This window comes from Hemiscyllium ocellatum, chromosome 23, assembly GCF_020745735.1.
Source record: "Hemiscyllium ocellatum isolate sHemOce1 chromosome 23, sHemOce1.pat.X.cur, whole genome shotgun sequence".
NCBI classification, from domain to species: Eukaryota; Metazoa; Chordata; class Chondrichthyes; order Orectolobiformes; family Hemiscylliidae; genus Hemiscyllium; species Hemiscyllium ocellatum.
Window position 1 is genome coordinate 38,099,281 of NC_083423.1, and position 22,954 is coordinate 38,122,234.

The 22,954-nt window shown below is 49.5% G+C and overlaps 1 protein-coding gene across 1 annotated transcript in view; it reads right to left on the minus strand.

The window, feature by feature from the left end:
* Positions 1 to 22,752, minus strand: part of ccnd2a (cyclin D2, a) — a 30,055-nt gene extending 7,303 nt beyond the window's left edge. The window contains exons 1-4 of the mRNA XM_060842888.1: positions 22,024 to 22,752; positions 14,937 to 15,152; positions 13,565 to 13,724; positions 7,807 to 7,955 (exon numbers count right to left, since the gene is read on the minus strand). Coding sequence (XP_060698871.1) covers positions 7,807 to 7,955; positions 13,565 to 13,724; positions 14,937 to 15,152; positions 22,024 to 22,218 — 720 coding nt within the window. The 5' untranslated portion in view covers positions 22,219 to 22,752. The remainder of the gene's footprint in view (positions 1 to 7,806; positions 7,956 to 13,564; positions 13,725 to 14,936; positions 15,153 to 22,023) is intronic.
* Between the last annotated feature and the right edge of the window lie 202 nt (positions 22,753 to 22,954).

Below are 22,954 nucleotides of genomic sequence, written 5' to 3' on the forward strand. Positions count from 1 at the left end.
TTCACAACCTGGTACATTTGTGTTCTTATATTCAAATCTCAACTTTACAATGCATCTTAAAAGACAGTGAATTATTAGTGGCCATTTACAGCTGTGGAAAGTAGCTGATTACTAGCATCAAAAGAATACAGGAAATTATATTCTGGCAGTGGACATGGTATTCTTCCTTAACAACACTAATACCTAGGAACCTATTATTCTTACTGATTAAACCAAGAAGGTAACAAAGAGTGAAAGACTAGTGCAAATTTCTAGAACAGATGACAGGTTATTGAAGATTTGATTAAATAATCTGCCAAGAGTACTAAACGCTTTTGATATAGGAAAAGGATTTTTCAATTGATGGATGAGCTTGGATAGGAAAATGTTTTAAAAAGTACATTGCCTTCAAATAGCAGTTACAAATTAACTGACAGTCCTAACCACCAGGAGTTTTGACAAACATCCATCTGACTGAACACAAAACTGAACTTTGGTCTCAGATATCAGAAGTTATTCTTCATAAATAAAGCCAAACTTAATATTGCACCTTTCAAGGTGAAAGCCATCACAACAGATTTTACATAAAAGTATCCATGTGACCTCTTCTTAAAATCTGCCTATGCTACAAGTAGTTCAGTTCCATGTCACAATTTACTTAAATGGTGAATTTAAATGCTGAAAGGTGTTATTCAAATCTTTCAGCAGTAAGGTGATTATTGTCCAAACTGTAACAATCATAAAAGGCAATCTAAAATCCTTAAGTAATTAGTAACAGAATTTATGATAGCTGTATATAAAAAATGTGGTTACTTCAACACATACTATTTACAACTATCCTTGGATATACTTTAAAACTGGCAGCATCCTCTGTAAATCCTGCTTTCCATTGTTTGGGATGTGATGCAACAGCACAATTATTTCAGATAGCTGCATCACCCCACTCTTACTCCACATGCAAAGCACTTTGAATTAGAAGCTGAATGATGCTAATAGCTGCCAAATCAACCAACTACAAGTAGGAAACGATCTCATTCTTCCATTCATTTCAGTCAATCCTGGCTACTGTTTTCTCGCATACTAAGTACAGTCTGCAAACAAACAAAGCACGAGGAGGAAGCAAATCCTGTCATATGCTTCCAAACCACAAGCACTAAGCAGTACAAAGAGTGGATAAACTTTTAGTTTGCCTGAAAATGTATTACATGATCCCATCTTAAAGACACTTCTATCTTGATGGAGATATACAGTTGTTTTTACTAAGTATTTATACCAAAGAGCTTACATAGATCCAATATGTAAGCACTTAAGCACTTTGCACTTGAGAAAACTGATTATCCACTTTGGGAGGGGATAAAGAATAGTCAAAGAAAGTGAAAATATGAAGATACACTGATCAGCAAGTCTTGTCCCTGAACCCATTGAGTCAGAGATAGTCCTAAATTACAGGCCACTGTTAGTTCAGGGACACAACTTCACAGACTTTAACATAAATAAATTCAGCTCTTCATTTGCTGATATTTGTTATGTTCAGCTTCAAGTTAATGCAATGCCAGAGCCTAACTCATAAACACAGCACAGGAAATCAGGATCGAGAATATTCTTGTCCCTGTGCTGCTACTATTAATTGCCTCAAAAGAGAAGGCGCAGAATTCCTGCCCCAAAAAGATTACTTTGTAAACTTCAGACCATGGCCAGGGTGTCTGGCAAAGTTTCAACAATTCCAACGGGTACCCCATCACAATAGATTATACATGGCATGGTTTTCAGATTCGCATTGTACTTAGTGGGTCAACCTGAGGTAAAGCTGTTTCCACACATCCATGTTACTTTTTTTATGTTCCAACCAGAAAAGATTAATCAAATCAATTTAGTTATCTGAAGTAAAATGGAAGACAGCAGCAGTGTTAATATGGTCCTAATAATTCAGAGGCCCAAGCTGGGGGCATGGGCACAAACTCCAATGAGGCAGCTAGCGGAATTTAAATTCGATAAAATCTGCAAGTGAAAGCTAATCTCTGATGGTGACCATGGTATCTATGACGTTTGTAAAAACACTTACAGGTGAACCAGATGGAAGGAAATGTGCCATTTTCACTTGATCTGGCCCACATGATTCTAGATCAGCTGCGAAGTAGTAACTGTTAATTGTCCTTTAAAATAACCTAATAAGACACGCAGTTCAACAGACATAAGGATTAGCCTACAATTCTTGTCTTGCTAGCAATACCCACATACCAAAAAAATGAAAAAAAAAGCCTCACATTGTACAGTCAACTGCAATTTACAATGGCAAGAGTGGGTCAGCCAGTAACATTTTCATGCCTGAGTCACAAAATTTCAGGTTCAAGAAAGAACCCACCTCAGAGCTTAAGCACCAAAACCAAGGTTAATCTTCTAACGTTGACAGCATTGCACTGAAGGTGCTGTCTTTCAAATAAGAAAATAAACTAAAGTTCCATCTACCTGTTTGATGATGCCAAAGTTCCCACAGCATCAATTTGAAGAGCAGGGGAGTTAGCCCGATTATCCTGACTAATACAGATCTCTTAACCGACATCATAAAAACAGATTATCTTCTTACGTTGCTGTTTTTGGGAGGTGAGATGCACAAATTAGCTGCCACATTTGCTACATTGAAACAGTAACTATCTCAAGTATTTCACTAGCTGTAAACTGATTTCAGATATTTTGTAGTTGTGCAAAGCATCCTATTTATGCACGAGTTTTCTTCTACATAGAATGTAGGTGATATTAATGCAGTAAAATGCCCCATTGGATTTGGAGCTAGTGTTGAATTTTGGCATTCACTAATTGTAAAACCAAGTCAATTACAATTATAGTTGGTATTTGAGAGGGGCAACCTAAAATATCTTTTGTTAAAAGATCAATTCCAGTCAAAAGTACATTTTCACAAGTCTCTTAGAATTTGGTTTCTCATAAGTACAGAAGAAATGACATGCTCTCTAAGCAGTGGTTTACACAATCACTTGGGGACACCGGCTCATTTTGGGTTGACTGGGCATGTGTCTCTTGTTCTCTTCTGCTGACTCAAGTAAGCCTTGTGTCTCCTTTAGTTTGCACATACACTAAATATCACTGTTTATTAATATGCACATGTGGTAGTGACTAATCAGGCAGCCTGGACTCTAATGGGGTCGCCAATGCATGAACAGCACATGATCAAACTCAAGTTAGCAAAATACCCTACTCTTAATTCCAGATTGGTTTAATTGGAAGTAATGAACTGAGGGGTCTTGTGATGGTGGTTGCGTCAAATCCAACCTGTTCCAGAGGTCTATGATAATATCACTGAATAGGTTATTTAGAAAATGTCAAAACTTATGGCAGTTTTAATGATCCTGCTTCCTATCTCCCAATTTGTTCCTCGAAATGTCCATTTGTTTATAAGATCTTCCTTATTCCTTTGAGATAGAGCCTTTATCTAGACTCTGGTTCCCAGCATCTGCAGTCCTTGGTTTTACCTAGCTCAGTCACAGATATTTGTTACTTATTTGAGTTTACCTACTGTGTTACGAAGTGCACACAAGCAATTTATAAGAACAGAATTATCAATGAATAGACACTGCAGTTCAAATGCTTTAAATCTAATGGATCAACTACCATCTCTCAAACAAGTTAAAATTGCTTCCTTGTCCATTTGGCGTTCGAAGAATCATACACATTCTATTCTTACTTATCATAAAATGTTTGCATTTGGCATTCAGGTCATCACGTCTGTTCCATGTCTAAGCAACAACCACCGAGTTGGTCCCTTTCCTCAAGCTCTACAAATTCTCTCCCTTTATATGTTATCAATTCTCCTTCAAAAGACTCAATTAGATTTACCTCCATCATACTCCAAATCCAAATATAAAGAGGTTAGCATGATATTATTGACTGAGTCATTCATCTTAAATCAGTTCCTCTAGTTTTAAGCATTTCCAGCAATGAACTCAGTTTCATTTCCTCCATCTCCACCACTACAACTTTGAATACTGCTATCGAATGTCCCATCAACCATCTACTCTTTTAAGTGACCAAACCCATCTTCACCATTATATTGAACTGAAGTCCCAATCTCTGGAACTACTCTTGTACCTTTTTTGCACAGTAAAACCTTCAAGTCCTTTAAATTGTGGCACTTGAAACTGGATACAATATTCCAGTTGAAGTTGAGCCAGCACAAAGTCTCATCATTACTTTCTTGTCTACATCATTTATAAAACTAAGGATCCATATAACGTTTTGAACACAACCTTTAGAATTAAACTCTCAGTTTGTTCTTCTTACAAAAAACTGTCCCACTTCAGTTTCACCTAGCTGCTCGCATTGGTGAGACCATATTGCTAATATTTTATGCAGTATTTTAAGAAAGGATGTATTTTTAAAAAGGATGCATTGGACAAAGTTCAGAGGTGGTCTACTAGATTTATACCTGGAATGAGCAGGTTGTCTTATGGGGGAAGGGTTGGTCACACTGGACTTATTTTCACTAAATTTAGAAGAGTGAGGGGTAACATGATTGAAATATGCAAAGTCCTGAACAGTCTTAAAGTGAATATGGAAAGGATCTTTCCTTTTGTGGGCAAATCCAGAACTAGCAGATACAATTAGGGGGTCACCCTGTCATTAAAGAAGATTCTTCTAGCAGATGCACGACTTTGGAACACTGTCTCAGAAGGTTTTTAAAAGGAGGTAGATTGATTCCTTTGCCCAACAAGGATCTACAGCCATCAAAGCTAGATAAGAATGTGGAAATTGAATTACTAACAGATCAGTCAAGATCTTACTGAATGGAATAATAATTCCAAACGTCCAAATATCCTGTTACTGCTCCTAATTTATGTTCATATGTTCATTTCATTATCCTTTTTAAGTACTATCTTTGTGTTTCTGGCAAAGTTTAAAGTTGTGCCCTGCGTATCCTAAGTCTATATTATTAATATGAATCATGAAAATCAGCAGCCCTAGTAATATTTAAATCAATGTAGTCTTTTGTTTTAAATATACACATCTTACATCAAATGATTTTCTACATATTTCATGCTATTACTTTACATCAGTAATTGTATGTAATTTGCATATAATCCATTCCGAAGTCCTCGATAAAAACTACATGTACCCCAAAAACCTAATCACATTGTCCTGATATTTGCAGCTGGCACTTACAAGGCCCTAGCTGGCAAATTTGACTTATATCACTTGCCATCAAGTTATAATGAAGGTTCTGTAGACAGTTTGATAGCAGTCTGTTTTTATAATAAGTGACTAAAATTCAAAGTGGAGAAACTCAGCAGATCGAACTGTATCTGCGACTATAGCATGAATCGCAAAAGGTGGAATTGCAAGAACAGCAAATAATTAGGAAAGTTAACAGAACGCTACCACATCTGGAATACAATGCGATGTCTTTGTTATGCAATTTAAAGAAGAATGTATGGAGCAGTTCAGAGAAGATTTACTAGATTGATGCTTGGAATGGACAAGTTGACTCAAGAAAGGTTGGACAAACTAAGCTTGTACCCAGAATTTAGAACAGTACAAGGCAACCTGATTGAAAGCTATAAGATCACGATGGGTCTCGATAAGCAAAGGAAGAGAGAACGTTCCTTTTTATAGGAGAATACAGAACTAAGTGTCACTGTTTTAAAATTAAGAGTCACCCATTTACAATAGAGGTCATGCAAATTTCCTCTGAGAACCATATGTTTTTGGAACTCATTTCCTAAGGATATGGATGCATAGTCCTTGAATATGTTTAAGGCAGAGGTAGATAGATTCTTTTTAAACAAGAGGTGAAAGACTATCCAAAGTAGGTGGGAGTGGATTTTAGGTTACAATCAGATCAGCATGATCTCTTGAATGGCTGAACAGATTCAAGAGGCTGAAAGGTCCACTCCCGCTCCATACAATCATATTCTGTTCTCCAGCATCTTCATTACTTCACTTTTAGTTGAGTGAGAAGTGGTAAAGGATGGTTGTGCAGATCCTCAGAAATAACTCTTTACTGCATAGAAAACTGTATACTTGGGGCATGTTTTAAATCTTTTCCTACTTGGATCACGATTGATTAAAAGTTGTAGACAATAAAAAGAATACTTAAAACAAGTGTCTTTCTCAACAAAATTTAGAACTATAATATCAAAAACTTGTAACTTCTGAATTAAGAACCAATTAATTAAGTTGGCTCAACAGAAGTGCATCTGATGTGTGCCACCAGCACAGGGCTAGTAGATTCACTGCCTGTCTTCTTGCTCAATCAGTAAAAATACCCCAGCATTTTGCTACAGTTTGGTGATTAATCATCAAGAATCAGCCTTCAGGCAAAGAGCTCAAGAAGAATTCCTGAATGTACAACAGCCACTCCATCAATGGCAATAAAAAAAATGAAACATGTATATTTATTCACATTTCATGCTTCACAACTGTAAGCACACACTGTTGCTTTTTGACAGCACCTCTATTTTGGACAGGAAAATGCTAAACGTAGAGTACCACGTCTGGAAAATAATGTCATGTTACAGCTTTGGCAAGACTGCAGAAATCTAAAGAAACACTGACCATCTACCCTGCCAAAATATGGCTATGGTATGCAAACAGCAAATTACATGGAAACTGACAAAGCATGTAGCTGCTTCTCTTTAAAATTTGTTTGTTGTTACTAATTAGTTACGGTAAAAATAGATACTAAAATAATGCCGAGACCTTGAAAGTACAATTGGATTTTATTTCTCCCTGATTCTCAAATGGACTTTGCGCTGATGTAATAAGTTGAATCACAGCCATCCTCTGTGCATTATCTTTTCCACACACTATCTTCTAGTTGAACAGTTCATATGAAAATCAGGAGCACCACAACGTCAACATTTTCAGAAATGTAAATTCTAAAAAAAAAATGATTTAGCCAGTCCTGAGTTTCACTATTACACTATTAAACTATTACAAATTTAACCCACTCAAAATCAGTTTTTAAGAACCGAATCTCTACAATTCAATGATAGCAGAATTCCATGCTTGCAGTCCAAATGAGCTGAGACTAAATAACTTGTGATCTTAATCATAACAGCATCGCTACCTGAGACATGCACATTTTTAGTTTCTAGAACAACTTCAACTAGTACCTCAAGTGGTTGCATTTTGATACTTTAAGTGATACAAAAGGTACCATAAACATGCAATGCTACTAAGCCAGAATACCCACATTCATGACACAGGAGTGAAGCCCCATTCATTCCTGAGGGTAATACTTTACAAAATCCTCCCAATGTAATGGATTAAGTTATTCACGATTTGGGCAGCACGGTGGCTCAGCGGTTAGCACTGCTGCTTCACAGCACCAGGGTCCCAGGTTCAATTCTCACCTCGGGTGACTGTGTGGGGAGTTTGCAAGTTCTCCCCGTGTCTGCGTGGGTTTCCTCCGGGTGCTCAGGTTTCCTCCCACAGTCCAAAGATGTGCATGTTAGGTGAACTGGCCATGCTAAATTGCCCATATTATAGGGGAATGGGTGTAGGTCGGTTGCTCTTCAGAGGGTTGGTGTGGACTTGTTGGGGCGAAGGCCTGTTTCTACACTATAGGGAATCTAATCTAAAGTTCACGTCTATACTTCTATCTCACTTTCCTAAAGCTTTAGTCATTTAAAGACATCTTCCCAAAGAGTTTAAATCGAACAATACCCTAAAATGGGGTTCTAAAATACATTAGTTGCACCGAGAGCAAATTAACTCCAGAAGGATTTGCAACTAAAATTGAAAATACTTTACAGACAAGATATTGGTTGCTAATCACCTGTGAGGATTTTCTCACTAGTGTAACAGGATACTCACCACATCTGTGTGTATGATCTTGGCCAGGTGATCTGTCAGGTTATAACTCGAAAGTGAACTATCACCAACATCCAGCTGAAGTCCACATATTGCTGCCCCAACACTTCCAGTCGCAATCATTGATGGCGGATACATGGCAAACTTAAACTCTGTGGGGAGAGGCACAGTAAAGTAAGTTTAAAAACTGTATACGTTCTCAAACAGTAATTTTTACACTAAATTTCCAGAATACATATCATTCCCACCACAAATATTAAACAACATATGAACAGAATGATCCAAAGACAACTCAATTATTACAGAATTATGGTACACTTATCAATAAAATGATATCTCAGAAATAAACTGATCATAAATGACTGAATAAAAAGCCAGTGGCCCTGCCAACCAACACTGCTGTAGGTCTGCTCCTACATACGGTCACATGAACATATTTTACTGCCCAATAACCTTGTAAATGCCTTTAATGTCACCCACAATGCAAATGAGACAGCTAGCAAATGGCTGGAGGCCCAGAGTGACTAATGCCTAGGTTGCAAAAGTCTTGCAAAGCTTCTATCTCCCCTCCTCTTTTCCACTGTAAGAAGCACCATAAACTTGGCTATCAAAGCTCCACATGTCCCCTCTTTGTTGTTCAACAGGCAGTGATTTGCATCAGTAGCTCCTATTTTTAGCATATTAATTAACTACTGCAACTGTTTGAGGCAAGTGTCTCCAACTGGAGAGTGTGGCATCATTGTTTGAAACCATCCCCTCATCTTTGCCATTGAAAATCATGGAAACGACCCTCCTCCTGTTATGAATTCAGGCTGACATACTCACAAAGGGACTGTGGGGTGGGGGCAGGGCACCAATTTCACACATACAGCTTGCCAGCTCACCCAACCAAGCTAGCAAGGAAGGGATTTTTAAAAACAATGTCAAAAGGATAGTATAATTGTGGGTCACTTAGAATGGTGCTAGGATAAAAGAATAATTATGGAATGATTGAAATAAAAGAAACTATAGGGACGCTCCTAAAATATTAATGTTCTTGTGAATACAAATTTTCCTGCCACTATGTACATTGATTAAAAACTTAAAGCTACAGTTCTATTGTTTACTTTCCAATACACAATGAAATGCAAAAACCCATTATACTGATCATGTGCACTTCAATTCAGGTGTCACGTGTAAACCTATATTGAAATTGAATTGATAATTTGGGCTATCCAGAAACTCCCCTCATATCCAAAAGGCATTTTCAAACAAATCAGAACACCTGTAAGCCAAATGATCTTAGTTCTAAGACATGACATTTGCAGTTCAGAATTTACAATGCAATCAAAAATTAAGCTCTGAATAACTTCAACTAGGCCTTCTGACTTTAAAGTTTCCATTGAATAATATGCTCTGCCACATTTCTTTAAAACACATATTTGAATTACCATCGCACCAGGAAATCCCATTAAAAATGCATCAGTGCACTGAAGACGTGAAACAATTGCACACTAGGTGCTTCTCTGCTAAGAGTTCTAATTCATTACACTGCAATCTGCAAATTTGCCTGACAAATTAACCAAATGACATTTTTCTACCATAAAAATGCAAGTACTGTTCTTATTCGTCATCTATCACCAAGAGTTTAATTAATCATAAATTCAACTTTATGGAAAGTTGCTATGTTCACTTTCATTGTCAGCTGGCCTACACAACTACTTTTAATTATAACTAATTGAACAATATTTTGGGACATAGGAATGGAAGAGACATTAAGTGAAAGCATGTAGTCCTTTTGAAAGACCCACCAGTTTAAACAAAGCTCTGCCATGACAGTAGAAATGTACTTTATGCAAATGATACAGTATTTCTTTCAAAATAAGATACTACACATTTTAATTAAAACAAAGCTAACAGTGGTCATAGAGAAAAATTTAAACTACAACCTCATGCCCCAGTTCTTGCTGTAATGCTTCCAAATGACATTATATCAAATGTGGGGGAAAAAAGATATTCAGCTGTTGAAGATAACTTACCCAACAGCGACCTGAATATTAATGGCTGATTTAACTAATTAAGTTCTCTAACAAGGTGGTTTTGATCGACAGTTAAAACAATTAACCTCACTAGCATCTGCAGAGACAGTTCCACCAGAGACCATTTTAAAAACGAAGGATTGCTGTTCTTTTTAAAGAGCAAGCTACCAGCTCTTCATGTAATTGCTGTTTACACTATTGTTTGCTCAACCAATCAGCGAAGTTTTGGGGCAGACGATCTGGTGCCACAGGTGTGTACAAGCAGAGATTCAGTTGGCAACAAGTAGCTTACATATAGGTTAGTGACCAATGTCAACAATAAATTTGCCTTCCAACAAATGAAATTACCTCCCAGCTAGTTGAACAGTTTGTGGGTATGAACAATATAACCAAACGCTTTGGACTTCCAAAGGAGGTAGTGTCCGTTTATTTCTCACAATTTTACCTCCATTCATTAAATGCATCTTTTATTTTTCCGTCTGCATGTGAGAAACAGAAATTTTATTGAGGGGAAGTAGAGTTTTACAAGTAAATTTATATGTCAACAGCTCAAAGTTGCAAATCTATAAAAAGAATCATGTATAATAAGTAATAATTCTAGTTAAGTTCAGAAACCTGGCCAATTCTATTAACCTGGGTCTAAAAAAAGCAGGTAAATTGAGGAATTTTGCACAGTATGATAAAATCTTTAACTTTCCTGATAAATCCAGGAATGACAGAGCTTGTTTTCCAGGGTACTATCCCAGTGACTGCAGATGTTCGAAACCAGATTCTGGATTTAGTGGTGCTAGAAGAGCACAGCAGTTCAGGCAGCATCCAAAGTGCAGTGAAATCGACGTTTCGGGCAAAAGCCCTTCATCAGGAATAAAGGCAGTGAGCCTGAAGCGTGGAGAGATAAGCTAGAGGAGGGTGGGGGTGGGGAGAAAGTAGCATAGAGTACAATGGGTGAGTGGGGGAGGAGATGAAGGTGATATGTCAGGGCAACACAGAGCAGACCCAACAATGCCCAATTTGTGTCTTTGAGACGGTGTTTTAGAAATGAATATTTATCCAATCAAAAATTTCCTTTTTATATTGCATAACTGTACAACTGCATCACAATTCTATCGAACAGGTTTCTCTTGATTAATGAAGCATATAGCACTTTTTAGACTTCTTGACAAAATAGATGATCATGCTTATTTATCAGCAATTCAAAACAAATTCCATAACTTTCCAAAAAATCCTCAAATGCTACCCTTGCATTATATTTTAAAAGCTGGCAAAAACACAATTAAAATAATATTCTGCCTGTCAGCTTGCTTCCAACACCAAGTAATGGGTGGATGGGGGGTAGAGAGGGAGAGAGAACATTGGGAGGGAGAAAGGGAGAAACAGGATGTACCTGTTCCAAGCAGCAACAATAGAAACTAATTTTTTTTTCCAAAGTTTCCACCAAGGTAAAAGCAACAGATCTGCATGCTGCTCGGACTTATTTTCTGGACTGTTTGTAAAAATGACACAATCTACTTAAACACTTTCGATAATCACAATCATTAGCTTTTGATTTGTCCAAGATTAATTGAAAAAATGCTCTAGAAACTCCAAATATTTCAATAAAACTAGCAAAATATACTGCTTTTCCAAACCAGATGGTCTAAGTACTATCCTTTGTCTATACATCTCTTTTTGTGAGATTTACTAGCATAACAATTTTTTTTCATCTTAAATTTCTCAGCATCATTCAGACAATAACTGACAGGTGGCTTTCAAACTAAATTATCAATGTTAAATCTCTGTACAGGTACCCAACTATGTAAGCAGATCACTCTACACATCCTCCATTGTCACGGTTATTCCAACAGTCTTTGCTTTCTTTCTTGCACTGTACTTAACAAAAGATATGGCATCCCATTCTATAGTGTTTTAGCCACCTTTAGAACTATGTTTTCATCAAATTGGCACTTTTTGAAGAATATTTTCTTAATATTTTTGCTATAAGACTATTCTAAATACTAGTCTCATGTACTATTTATTAAGAGGATCCTTATATGAGGTCCATGTTTTTAATTTTGGGTGTTTAAAACCTGAGGACTGAAATGAGAAAGTGTATTCTTTTTAAAATAAAGACTTTTAAGAGTGGTTGCAGTTTTGAAAAGTAAGCAACCATGACACCCACAAAGAACCATCTCAACAAGCAATAATTGCAGTTTAAGTTGTGGATTTGGACCAAGGGAATGTACCAATGCAACTTTTGCTGACATCAAGTTATGTGGTGTATGGACGAGTGACCAGTTATCGATGATTGATATTTTTGCCTGTCAAAACATGTAATTAGTTGTCTGGTGACTGACAAGCGAGAACAAGCTGCAGTAGGAGAGGGAGAAAATTGTTCAATTCTTCCCCAGTTCAGAAGCAGTCTGCCTGTTATTTACAGTTAAAACTCATTGTAAACCTGAAGAAAAGCAGTTCCTCTTTCCTGGAACTGTTGTTGTATTATGTAACTCTTAACTGATAAGTCACAGAGTTTTTAATAAGAGAACCAGCTACCTTGCATCTCTCACCAACCAGTGGAAGCAACGAGAGAAAGACAACTGATGTTATATGCTAGCCAACAGAACAGTTACAAAAATCATCTCAACAACAGTACACAAGAGCATAGTCTATGGAACTATCTTTCCACTCTGTCCACAATCTTAATAACTTATTGGTACACGTGCACACATATGGAGAGAGCGAGTGAGAATGTGAGACTGAGAGAGGGAGTGAGTGAGGGAAGTGTATAAAAACGAATTAGAGTTTTATTTATAATAATAATTTATAACTGTTAACTTGTAACTGAAGTCTAATTATGTGTAGTAAAATCATTCTTGATTACTACAGAAATCTGGTCTGTGCTTTCCATCAATCTGGGTCTGAAAGTTAGGTAAATTGGGAACTTCATGTACTTCATAAAACTTTTGTAGTGACTCTGGGAATAGCAGAGCTCAATTTCCAGCACAATATCTCATTGAGTCACAACAAATCATTTTTAAAAATCACATTTTTCAATATTTAAGTGAACTCAGTGAAGCCGTAATTTAATATTACTATGTACAGGTTTTGTTAATTAATTCACAAACTACATTTCTAATGGAAATTATCCATGTAAATCTATTGCCCCCCAGTCATAGCCACCCCCACCCCCGACAAAAGAACCTACAGCCCTTACATTGGCAGGATAGTAGAACCAGTGATACATGATTTCAGTTTCCTCTATACATGCAGACAGAATTGGAATGTACAGAAACTGACAGGATTCCAAGCTGACAATATTTTTTTAACATATAATAGATGAATACATAAAAGAAATAATGAAAACTGATTAAAAGTACCATTGTGAAAATAATCTCCACCAAATATTAATAAAGGTCAACAGAAAAACAAAATAATGTAGATACAAAAAGCCTTATTTAAAAAAACCAAAGGAATTTGGAAATAATCAACAGAACTGGTAGCATCAGTGGAGAGAGAATTAGTATTATGCTTCAGGTCTGTGACCTTCCATCATGGCACCATACAATACTGTGCCAATTAATACAAACCCATTTTGTCTCGGCAGTTGAATCTCAAATCTTCGAATTTTCCTCTATACATTCAAAACACAATCAAAGCCAAAGCAAGGTTCAGTCTGCTTCGCTTCTGAATTTCCCCATTCTCCCATCAACGTATTCTCAACCATAGGCCTTAAACAAAACCAGCTCCAGGTGTTAAATCATTCATACCTGTGGCACAAAGAGCAATAAAGGTCTGTGCATGCTTTCGGATGAGGTGCAGCTTGTCTTCGGAAAGCAGCAGCTTCTTCAGAATGTGTTCAATGAAGTCATGTGGAGTTACAGCTGCAAGATTCCACTTCAACTTTCCCAAAACGATCAACTCCCACTCCTAACAAAAATAAAAAAGGTTAAATGCAGTACAAGAATGAACAATTGAAAGAAAAAAATAAATTATTTTTAAAAACTGCTACTTCAAACAATTCACCTGCTACACCATTTTTTATGGCAAAGCACAACTAGCACCTATTCAGAGTGAACTTTTGAATATATACCTCTAGAGGGAGCCACTGACCCTGCATGGAAAGAAGAAACTAAACCAAAAGACTTTTATTAAAAAGAAAGGATATTTCAAACAAGCCATCTGCCACACCAATTTTTTTGCAATGGTGAAAGCACAACTAACACCTATCCATGGTAAACGTTTGAACATCTACCTCTAGAGGGAGCTACTGACAGTGATTTATAGTATTCACTGTTGGAAAGGTCATACTATACTTACCACTTAAATGATTGTTCCTAAACAAAGAGTACAGCTACATCATGTTTTATTTATGTTTTTATTTTAATTTGTAGACTTCAGCTCACCCATCCTTGTTTGAAGTCAAAAATCACAACACTGGGATATTTGCTGGATTATAACCCAGTGTTGTGCGATGTTTTGACTTTGCGTACCCCAATCCAACAAGATCACCTCCAAATCATGGCATCCATGTTTGAGACATTTTATCTACATTTATAACCAGAGAAACAACTTTGTAACAGTAGCAATTTAACTGGAACCACCTCCTGCCTCTCAAATGTCAAAGAACAGAACAAAAGTCCTATTTATGTCGTAACTTCTGAACTTTTTCTATATTGTGAATGAAGTATTTGATTCACCCCAACTGTGGATGTATTTTTAAGACCTGAATGATTTTTGCAGCTGAACGCCAAATTTCATAGAAAGCAGATATTGTAAAAGTTTACAATTCTGTTGGAAGTTTAACTTATAGAATCACTACAGTGCAGATAGAGTCCTATCGACCCAGCGAGTCTACACCAATCCTTTTAACAGCACTCCACTCCCCCAAACCCCATAACCTCATACTCACAATGGTTAATCTACCTAGCCTACACATTGTGACACTACAGGACAATTTACCACAATCAATCCACCTAAATATGCAAAGCCACCCAACGCTGGAATTGAACTTGGGTCCCTGACACTGTGAAACAGCATTACTAACCATGTGCTCCCACCTAAAGTATAAGTCAGCCTCATTTGCATTTTTGTATCAATGTAAGTTTTGCACAGAAAGCTGAAGGTAGATTACTAAATTACCAAAAGTTCATGTAGTCTGATAGAGTTGTCAGTATATAGGCAAAGTTTTTCCACTGTCAAAGGAATATTTTCTTTGAACTTTGATGCAAGGAACAGACACACAGCTCCAAGTAGCTGCAGGTGGCTTTTGGTAATTGGTACAATCGATAAGAATCTGTCCAGGTAATTCATTGCCAAAGGAAAGACTTCCTCCTCACACCTCTGCTCTTCACAGACCTAAGAGGGGAGAAATGGCTAAAAATGAGGAACAATGAGATTGGAGAAAGTAGTGAATGAGGCCTTGGCACCATCTATGATGCGCCACATGCCTCCAGGTCATTAAGCAAGAAACAAATTTAAGGGGGGCGGGGGGGGGGGGGAGAGAGAAGGAAAGGAGAAGGGGGTAGGGAGGAAAAGCAAAGGGACGGGGGGAGGGAGTACAGGGACGGGGGGGGAGGAGGGGGGGACGGGGGATGGGCGGCGGGAACGGGGGGGGGGGACAGGAGGGACGGAGGGCGAGGGGGGAGGGGGAGGGGGGACGGGGGGGAGGACGGGAGGGGGAGGGGGAACGGGGGGGAGAGGGGGAACGGGGGGGGAGAGGGGGAACGGGGGGGGAGAGGGGGAACGGGGGGGGAGAGAGGGGGAACGGGGGGGGAGGGGGGGGAACGGGGGGGAGAGGGGGAACGGGGGGGGGGAGGGGGAACGGGGGGGAGAGGGGGAACGGGGGGGAGAGGGGGAACGGGGGGGGAGAGGGGGAACGGGGGGGAGAGGGGGGAACGGGGGGGGAGAGGGGGAACGGGGGGGGAGGAGAGGGGGAACGGGGGGGGGAGGGGGGGGGGGGGAGGGGGGGAACGGGGGGGGAGGAGGGGGAACGGGGGGGGAGGAGGGGGAACGGGGGGGAGGAGGGGGAACGGGGGGGGAGGGAAGGGGGGAGGGGGGGAGGAGGGAACGGGGGGGGAGTGGGGGGGAACGGGGGGGGGAGTGGGGGGGAACGGGGGGAGGGGAGGGGGGGGGAACGGGGGGAGGGGAGGAGGGGAGGGGAGAGGGGGGGAGGAGGGGGGAGGGGAGGAGGGGAGGAGGGAGGGGGGGGAGGGGAGGGGGAACGGGGGAACGGGGGGAAAGGGGGGAGGGGAGGGGGGAGGGGAGGGGGGGGGGGGGGGGGAGGGGAGGGGGGGAGGGGAGGGGGGGGAGGGGGGGGGGAGGGGGACGGGGGGAGGGGACGGAGGGGGGAGGAGGGGAGAGGGGGGGAGGGGAATGTGGGGGGAGGGGAAGGGGGGGGAGGGGGACGGAGGGGGGGAGGGGAGGATGGAGGGGGAGGGGGGAGGGGAGGGCGGAGGGGGGGAGAGGGGAGGGGGGGGGAGGGGGAACGGGGGGGAGGGGGAACGGGGGGGGGAGGGGGAACGGGGGGGGAGGGGGAACGGGGGGGGGAGGGGGAACGGGGGGGGAGGGGGGGGGGGGGGGGGGGGGGGGGGGGGGGGTGGGGAGGGAGGGGGGACGGGGGGGGGCGGGGGGGGGGGGGGGGGGGGAGGGGGGGGGGGAGGGGGGGGGGGGGGGGGGAGGGGGGGGGAGGGGGGGGGGGGGGGGGGGGGGGGGGGGGGGTGGGGGGGGGGGGGGGGGGGGGGGTGGGGGGGGGGGGGGGGGAGGGGGGACGGGGGGGGGAGGGGGAACGGGGGGGGGGGGGGAACGGGGGGGGAGGGGGAAGGGGGGGGGAGGGGGAACGGGGGGAGGGGGAACGGGGGGAACAGGGGGGGGAGGGGAGGGGAGGAGGGGAGGGGAGGGGATGTGGGGAGGGGATGTGGGGAGGGGATGTGGGGAGGGGATGTGGGGAGGGGATGTGGGGAGGGGATGTGGGGAGGAGGGTGAAGGGGGGACGGGGGAGGAGGGGGGACGGGGGGGGGGAGGGGGGGAGGAGGGTGGGGGGGACGGTGGAGGGGGGAGGGGAGGGGAGGAGAGGGGGGGAGAGGGAGAACTGGGACAGAGGGAACTGGGAAGGAGGGGAGGGAAGAGGGGAGCGGGTTGGGGGGGAGGTGAAGGCGGCGCGGGGGGGAGGAGGGGAGGGAAAGGCGGCGCGGGGGGGAGGAGGGGAGGGAAAGGCGGCGCGGGGGGGAGGAGGGGAGGGAAAGGCGGCGCGGGGGGAGGAGGGGAGGGAAAGGCGGCGCGGGGGGGAGGAGGGGAGGGAAAGGCGGCGCGGGGGGGAGGAGGGGAGGGAAAGGCGGCGCGGGGGGGAGGAGGGGAGGGAAAGGCGGCGCGGGGGGGAGGAGGGGAGGGAAAGGCGGCGCGGGGGGGAGGAGGGGAGGGAAAGGCGGCGCGGGGGGGAGGAGGGGAGGGAAAGGCGGCGCGGGGGGGAGGAGGGGAGGGAAAGGCGGCGCGGGGGGGAGGAGGGGAGGGAAAGGCGGCGCGGGGGGGAGGAGGGGAGGGAAAGGCGGCGCGGGGGGGAGGAGGGGAGGGAAAGGCGGCGCGGGGGGGAGGAGGGGAGGGAAAGGCGGCGCGGGGGGGAGGAGGGGAGGGAAAGGCGGCGCGGGGGGGAGGAGGGGAGGGAAAGGCGGCGCGGGGGGGAGGAGGGGAGGGAAAGGCGGCGCGGGGGGGAGGAGGGGAGGGAAAGGCGGCGCGGGGGGGAGGAGGGGAGGGAAAGGCGGCGCGGAGGGGAGGAGGGGAGGGAAAGGCGGCGCGGGGGGGAGGAGGGGAGGGAAAGGCGGCGCGGGGGGGAGGAGGGGAGGGAAAGGCGGCGCGGGGGGGAGGAGGGGAGGGAAAGGCGGCGCGGGGGGGAGGAGGGGAGGGAAAGGCGGCGCGGGGGGGAGGAGGGGAGGGAAAGGCGGCGCGGGGGGGAGGAGGGGAGGGAAAGGCGGCGCGGGGGGGAGGAGGGGAGGGAAAGGCGGCGCAGGAGGGGAGGAGGGGAGGGAAAGGCGGCGCGGGGGGGAGGAGGGGAGGGAAAGGCGGCGCGGGGGGGAGGAGGGGAGGGAAAGGCGGCGCGGGGGGGGAGGAGGGGAGGGAAAGGCGGCGCGGGGGGGGGGAGGGGAGGGAAAGGCGGGGGGGGGTGGGGCGCGGGGGGGAGGAGGGGAGGGAAAGGCGGCGCGGGGGAGAGGAGGGGAGGGGAAGGCGCGCGGGGGGGGGGGGAGGGGAGGGGAAGGCGACGTGGGGGGGAGGGGAGGGGAAGGCGACGCGGGGGGAGGGGAAGACGACGCGGGGGGAGGGGAGGGGAGGGGAGGGGGAAGGTGACGCGGGGGGAGGGGAGGGGAAGGCGACGCGGGGGGGGGGAGGGGAGGGGAAGGCGACGCGGGGGGGGGAGGGGAGGGGGAAGGCGACGCGGGGAGGAGGGGAGGGGAAGGCGACGCGGGGGGTGGGGAGGGGAAGGCGACGCGGGGGGGAGGGGAAGGCGACGCGGGGGGGGAGGGGAGGGGAAGGCGACGAGGGGGGGAGGAGGGGAAGGCGACGAGGGGGGGAGGAGGGGAAGGCGACGAGGGGGGGGAGGAGGGGAAGGCGACGAGGGGGGGAGGAGGGGAAGGCGACGAGGGGGGGAGGAGGGGAAGGCGACGAGGGGGGGGAGGAGGGGAAGGCGACGAGGGGGGGAGGAGGGGAAGGCGACGAGGGGGGGAGGAGGGGAAGGCGACGAGGGGGGGAGGAGGGGAAGGCGACGAGGGGGGGAGGAGGGGAAGGCGACGAGGGGGAGGGGAAGGCGACGGGGGGGGGAGGGGAAGGCGACGGGGGGGAGGGGAAGGCGACGGGGGGGAGGGGAAGGCGACGGTGGGGGGGGAAGGCGACGGGGTGGGGGGGGAAGGCGACGGGGTGGGGGGGGAAGGCGACGGGGTGGGGGGGGGGGGAAGGGGTAAGGCGACGCGGGGGGGAGGGGAGGGGGGAAGGCGACGCGACGGGGTGGGGGGGGAAGGCGACGGGGTGGGGGGGGAAGGCGACGGGGTGGGGGGGGAAGGAGACGGGGTGGGGGGAAGGAGTCGAGGTGGAGAGGGAGACAAATGGGGGGGAGAGGGAGACGAATGGGGGGCAGGGAGACGAATGGGGGGAGGGAGACGAATGGGGGGGAGGGAGACGAATGGGGGGGAGGGAGACGAATGGGGGGGAGGGAGACGAATGGGGGGGAGGGAGACGAATGGGGGGGAGGGAGGAGGTGACCGGCGCGGGGGGGAGGAGGGGAGGGAAAGGCGGCGCGGGGGGGGAGGAGGGGAGGGAAAGGCGGCGCGGGGGAGAGGAGGGGAGGGGAAGGCGACGCGGGGGGGGGAGGGGAGGGGAAGGCGACGCGGGGGGGAGGGGAGGGGGGGTGGGGAAGGCGACGTGGGGGGGAGGGGAGGGGAAGGCGACGCGGGGGGAGGGGAAGACGACGCGGGGGGAGGGGAGGGGAGGGGAGGGGAGGGGGGAAGGTGACGCGGGGGGGGAGGGGAGGGGGAAGGCGACGCGGGGGGGAGGAGGGGAGGGGAAGGCGACGCGGGGGGAGGGGAGGGGAAGGCGACGCGGGGGGGAGGGGAGGGGAAGGCGACGCGGGGGGGGAGGGCAGGGGAGGGGAAGGCGACGTGGGGGGGAGGGGAAGGCGACGCGGGGGGAGGGGAGGGAGGGGAGGGGAGGGGGAGGGGACGGGGGGCGGGGGGGGGGAGGGGGAGGGGGAAGGCGACGCGGGGGGGAGGGGAGGGGGAAGGCGACGCGGGGGGGAGGGGAGGGGGGAAGGCGACGGGAGAGGGGGGAAGGCGACGGGGGGGCAAGAGGGGAAGGCGACGAGGGGGGGGGGAGGAGGGGAAGGCGACGAGGGGGGGAGGAGGGGAAGGCGACGAGGGGGGGAGGAGGGGAAGGCGACGAGGGGGGGAGGAGGGGAAGGCGACGAGGGGGGGAGGAGGGGAAGGCGACGAGGGGGGGAGGAGGGGAAGGCGACGAGGGGGGGAGGAGGGGAAGGCGACGAGGGGGGGAGGAGACGAGGGGGGGGAGGAGACGAGGGGGGGAGGAGGGGAAGGCGACGAGGGGGGGAGGAGGGGAAGGCGACGAGGGGGGGAGGGGAAGGCGACGAGGGGGGGAGGGGGAAGGCGACGGGGGGGAGGAGGGGAAGGCGACGAGGGGGGGAGGAGGGGAAGGCGACGAGGGGGGGAGGAGGGGAAGGCGACGAGGGGGGGAGGAGGGGAAGGCGACGAGGGGGGGAGGAGGGGAAGGCGACGGGGGGTGAAGGCGACGGGGGGGAGGGGAAGGCGACGGGGGGTGAAGGCGAGGGGGGGGGAGGGGAAGGCGACGGGGGGGGGGAGGGGAAGGCGACGGGGGGGGGGGGGGAGGGGAAGGCGACGGGGGGGGGGAGGGGAAGGCGACGGGGGGGGAGGGGAAGGCGACGGGGGGGGAGGGGAAGGTTACGGGGTGGGGGGGGGAAGGCGACGGGGTGGGGGGGGGAAGGCGACGGGGTGGGGGGGGGAAGGCGACGGGGTGGGGGGGGGAAGGCGACGGGGTGGGGGGGGAAGGCGACGGGGTGGGGGGGGGAAGGGGTAAGGCGACGCGGGGGGGAGGGGAGGGGGTAAGGCGACGCGGGGGGGAGGGGAGGGGGGAAGGCGACGCGGGGGGGAGGGGAGGGGGGAAGGCGACGCGGGGGGGAGGGGAGGGGGAAGGCGACGCGGGGGGGAGGGGAGGGGGGAAGGCGACGGGGTGGGGGGGGAAGGCGACGGGGTGGGGGGGGGGAAGGCGACGAGGTGGGGGGAAGGAGTCGAGGTGGAGAGGGAGACAAATGGGGGGGAGAGGGAGACGAATGGGGGGGAGAGGGAGACGAATGGGGGGGAGAGGGAGACGAATGGGGGGGAGAGGGAGACGAATGGGGGGAGAGGGAGACGAATGGGGGGCAGGGAGACGAATGGGGGGGGAGGGAGACGAATTGGGGGGGGAGGGAGACGAATGGGGGGGGGAGGGAGACGAATGGGGGGAGGGAGACGAATGGGGGGGAGGGAGTGAATGGGGGGGGAGGAGGTGACCGGCGTGGGGGGGGGGGGGGGGGGGGGAGAGAGGAGACAGGGGGAAAGGAGACGGGGGGGGGGAATGGGGGGACCGTTGTCAATCCTGCCATGTAGGAAGTTGGGTGTAGGCATGGCACTGGCACAGTAACAGGCTGTCTGTCAGGGCACAGCAATGGGGGTGTGGGGTAATCTGGGTATGGGCATGATTGTTAGGGGTGGTCCATCCAGACATGGACAAGGCTGCTTTTGGGGGCAGGGCATAGGTAGATTGTTAGGGTGGGGAGGTTGATTGAGGCAAGGATAAGGGTGGAAGTTGGGTAGTTAGATCCAGGTATGTGTATGTGGAGGTAAGCAAGAGTAGATCTGGGTTAGCCTTGGGTGATGGAGACGTCAAGTGGGGGAAGAGTTGATCTAGATATGGGGAAGAGGTCTGATCCGGGTATGAGGAAGGGGCATTTTATCGGCTATGGGGGTGTGGTTTGTTCGGGCACAATGGGTGAGAGTTATGAGGGGAAGATGGATGAGGGGTGACAGGGAAGCGCGGTTAATCTTGATTTGGGAAAATGGAGGTTGACCTGGGTATGGAGAAGGGAGTAAAAGGTAAAAACAATGACTGCAGATACTGGAAACCAGATTCTGGATTAGTGGTGCTGGAAGAGCACAGCAGTTCAGGCAGCATAAGTCTTTGATCTGGGCATCGGAAAATCGGGGACGGTTTGATCAGGGCATGGGGGATCAGGGAGGGAGAGAATTGACCTGGGCATGGGGAATCAGGGAGGGAGTTAATCTGGGCATGGGGGGGGGGGGTTATCTGGGGAGGGCACAGCCTTATCCGGGCACGGGGAGGACATGCCCTGATCAGGGCATGGGGAATCAGGGGGAGTTGATCTGGGCATGGGGAATCAGGGAGGGGGTATCTGTGGAGGGCACAGCCTTATCTGGGCATGGGGAATCAGGGAGGGAGAGAGGTGATCTGGGCATGGGGAATCGGGGGGAGTTGATCTGGGCACGGGGAGGGGGACGGAGCGGTTAATCTGGGCATGAGGAAGGGGGTGTTGACCCGGGGACGTTGGGGGAGGGGGGGGGAGGTGATCGGAGACAGTGGAGAGGATGTGTGGGGCTTTGGGGGGGGGGTTGATCTCGGGACTGGGGGGGGGGGGGGGGGGTGTCCTCAGAATACGCACCTCGAGCATCCAGGCGGCCAACATCCTCCGCATGTAGGGCTGGATGTCCAGCTGCATGCACTTGAAGTAGGAGCAGGCCGGCAAATAGCGCTCCTCGAGCGCGAGCAGATTGTGCAGCACACGGTCATCTCGCAGCAGCTCGGGGTCGGGCAGCGCCCTCCTCACCGTCTCCGGCTCACAACACAGCAGCTCCATGGCGGCCAACGGCGAGAGGAAGGACAGACACAGAGGCCGAGACAGAGAGGGGCCGGGGGGAGGGGGCGGCGCGGCACGGGAAGCTGGTGTCCTGGGCTGGCCTGTCCTGGTCTAACCTCCCTCAGGCGGTGCGGGGCCAAGGCTGGGGCTGGGGCTGCGGACGGGACGCGCTGACGCACGGAGCGGGCAGCCGCTGATGGTGTCGAGCGGCGGCTGGGCGGGCGCAGGCAGCGCGCACATCCGACACGGGCAGCGGGAAGCGGGGAGGCCAGCGGTAGGGGACGGCGGCCATGCACATCGGGGCACTCATGAAAGGCCGCCGCCAGGGTGGCACCCGAGGTGGGCACGGGACATCTCCGGGGCGCGATGGGGAGCCGCGGCCGCTGAGAAGGAACCACGCTCGAATCGGGAGGGGGGGGGGGGGGTCGACGAGCGAAGCTGCGGGTTTAACGGAGATTAAACCCCGAGTCCGCCTCCCGGCCGTTGGCGCTCCGCATGCTCCCAGAGAGCCCCGCCCCCTCCAATTGTCGCGTGTGGGCCACGCCCCCTTTCTTATAGACTGGCGCCTTACGACCCGCCTCCCCTTTTGATGGATAGTCAAGCTGGGGTCCACCCCTTCTGCTGGATAGGCGAATGGGAATCCGCCCCCTACGTGATGGACATGCGACTCGGAGACCGCCCCCTCTGTGATGGACAGGCGGCAGGGAGCCCACCCGCTCTGTGAAAGAATTGCAGT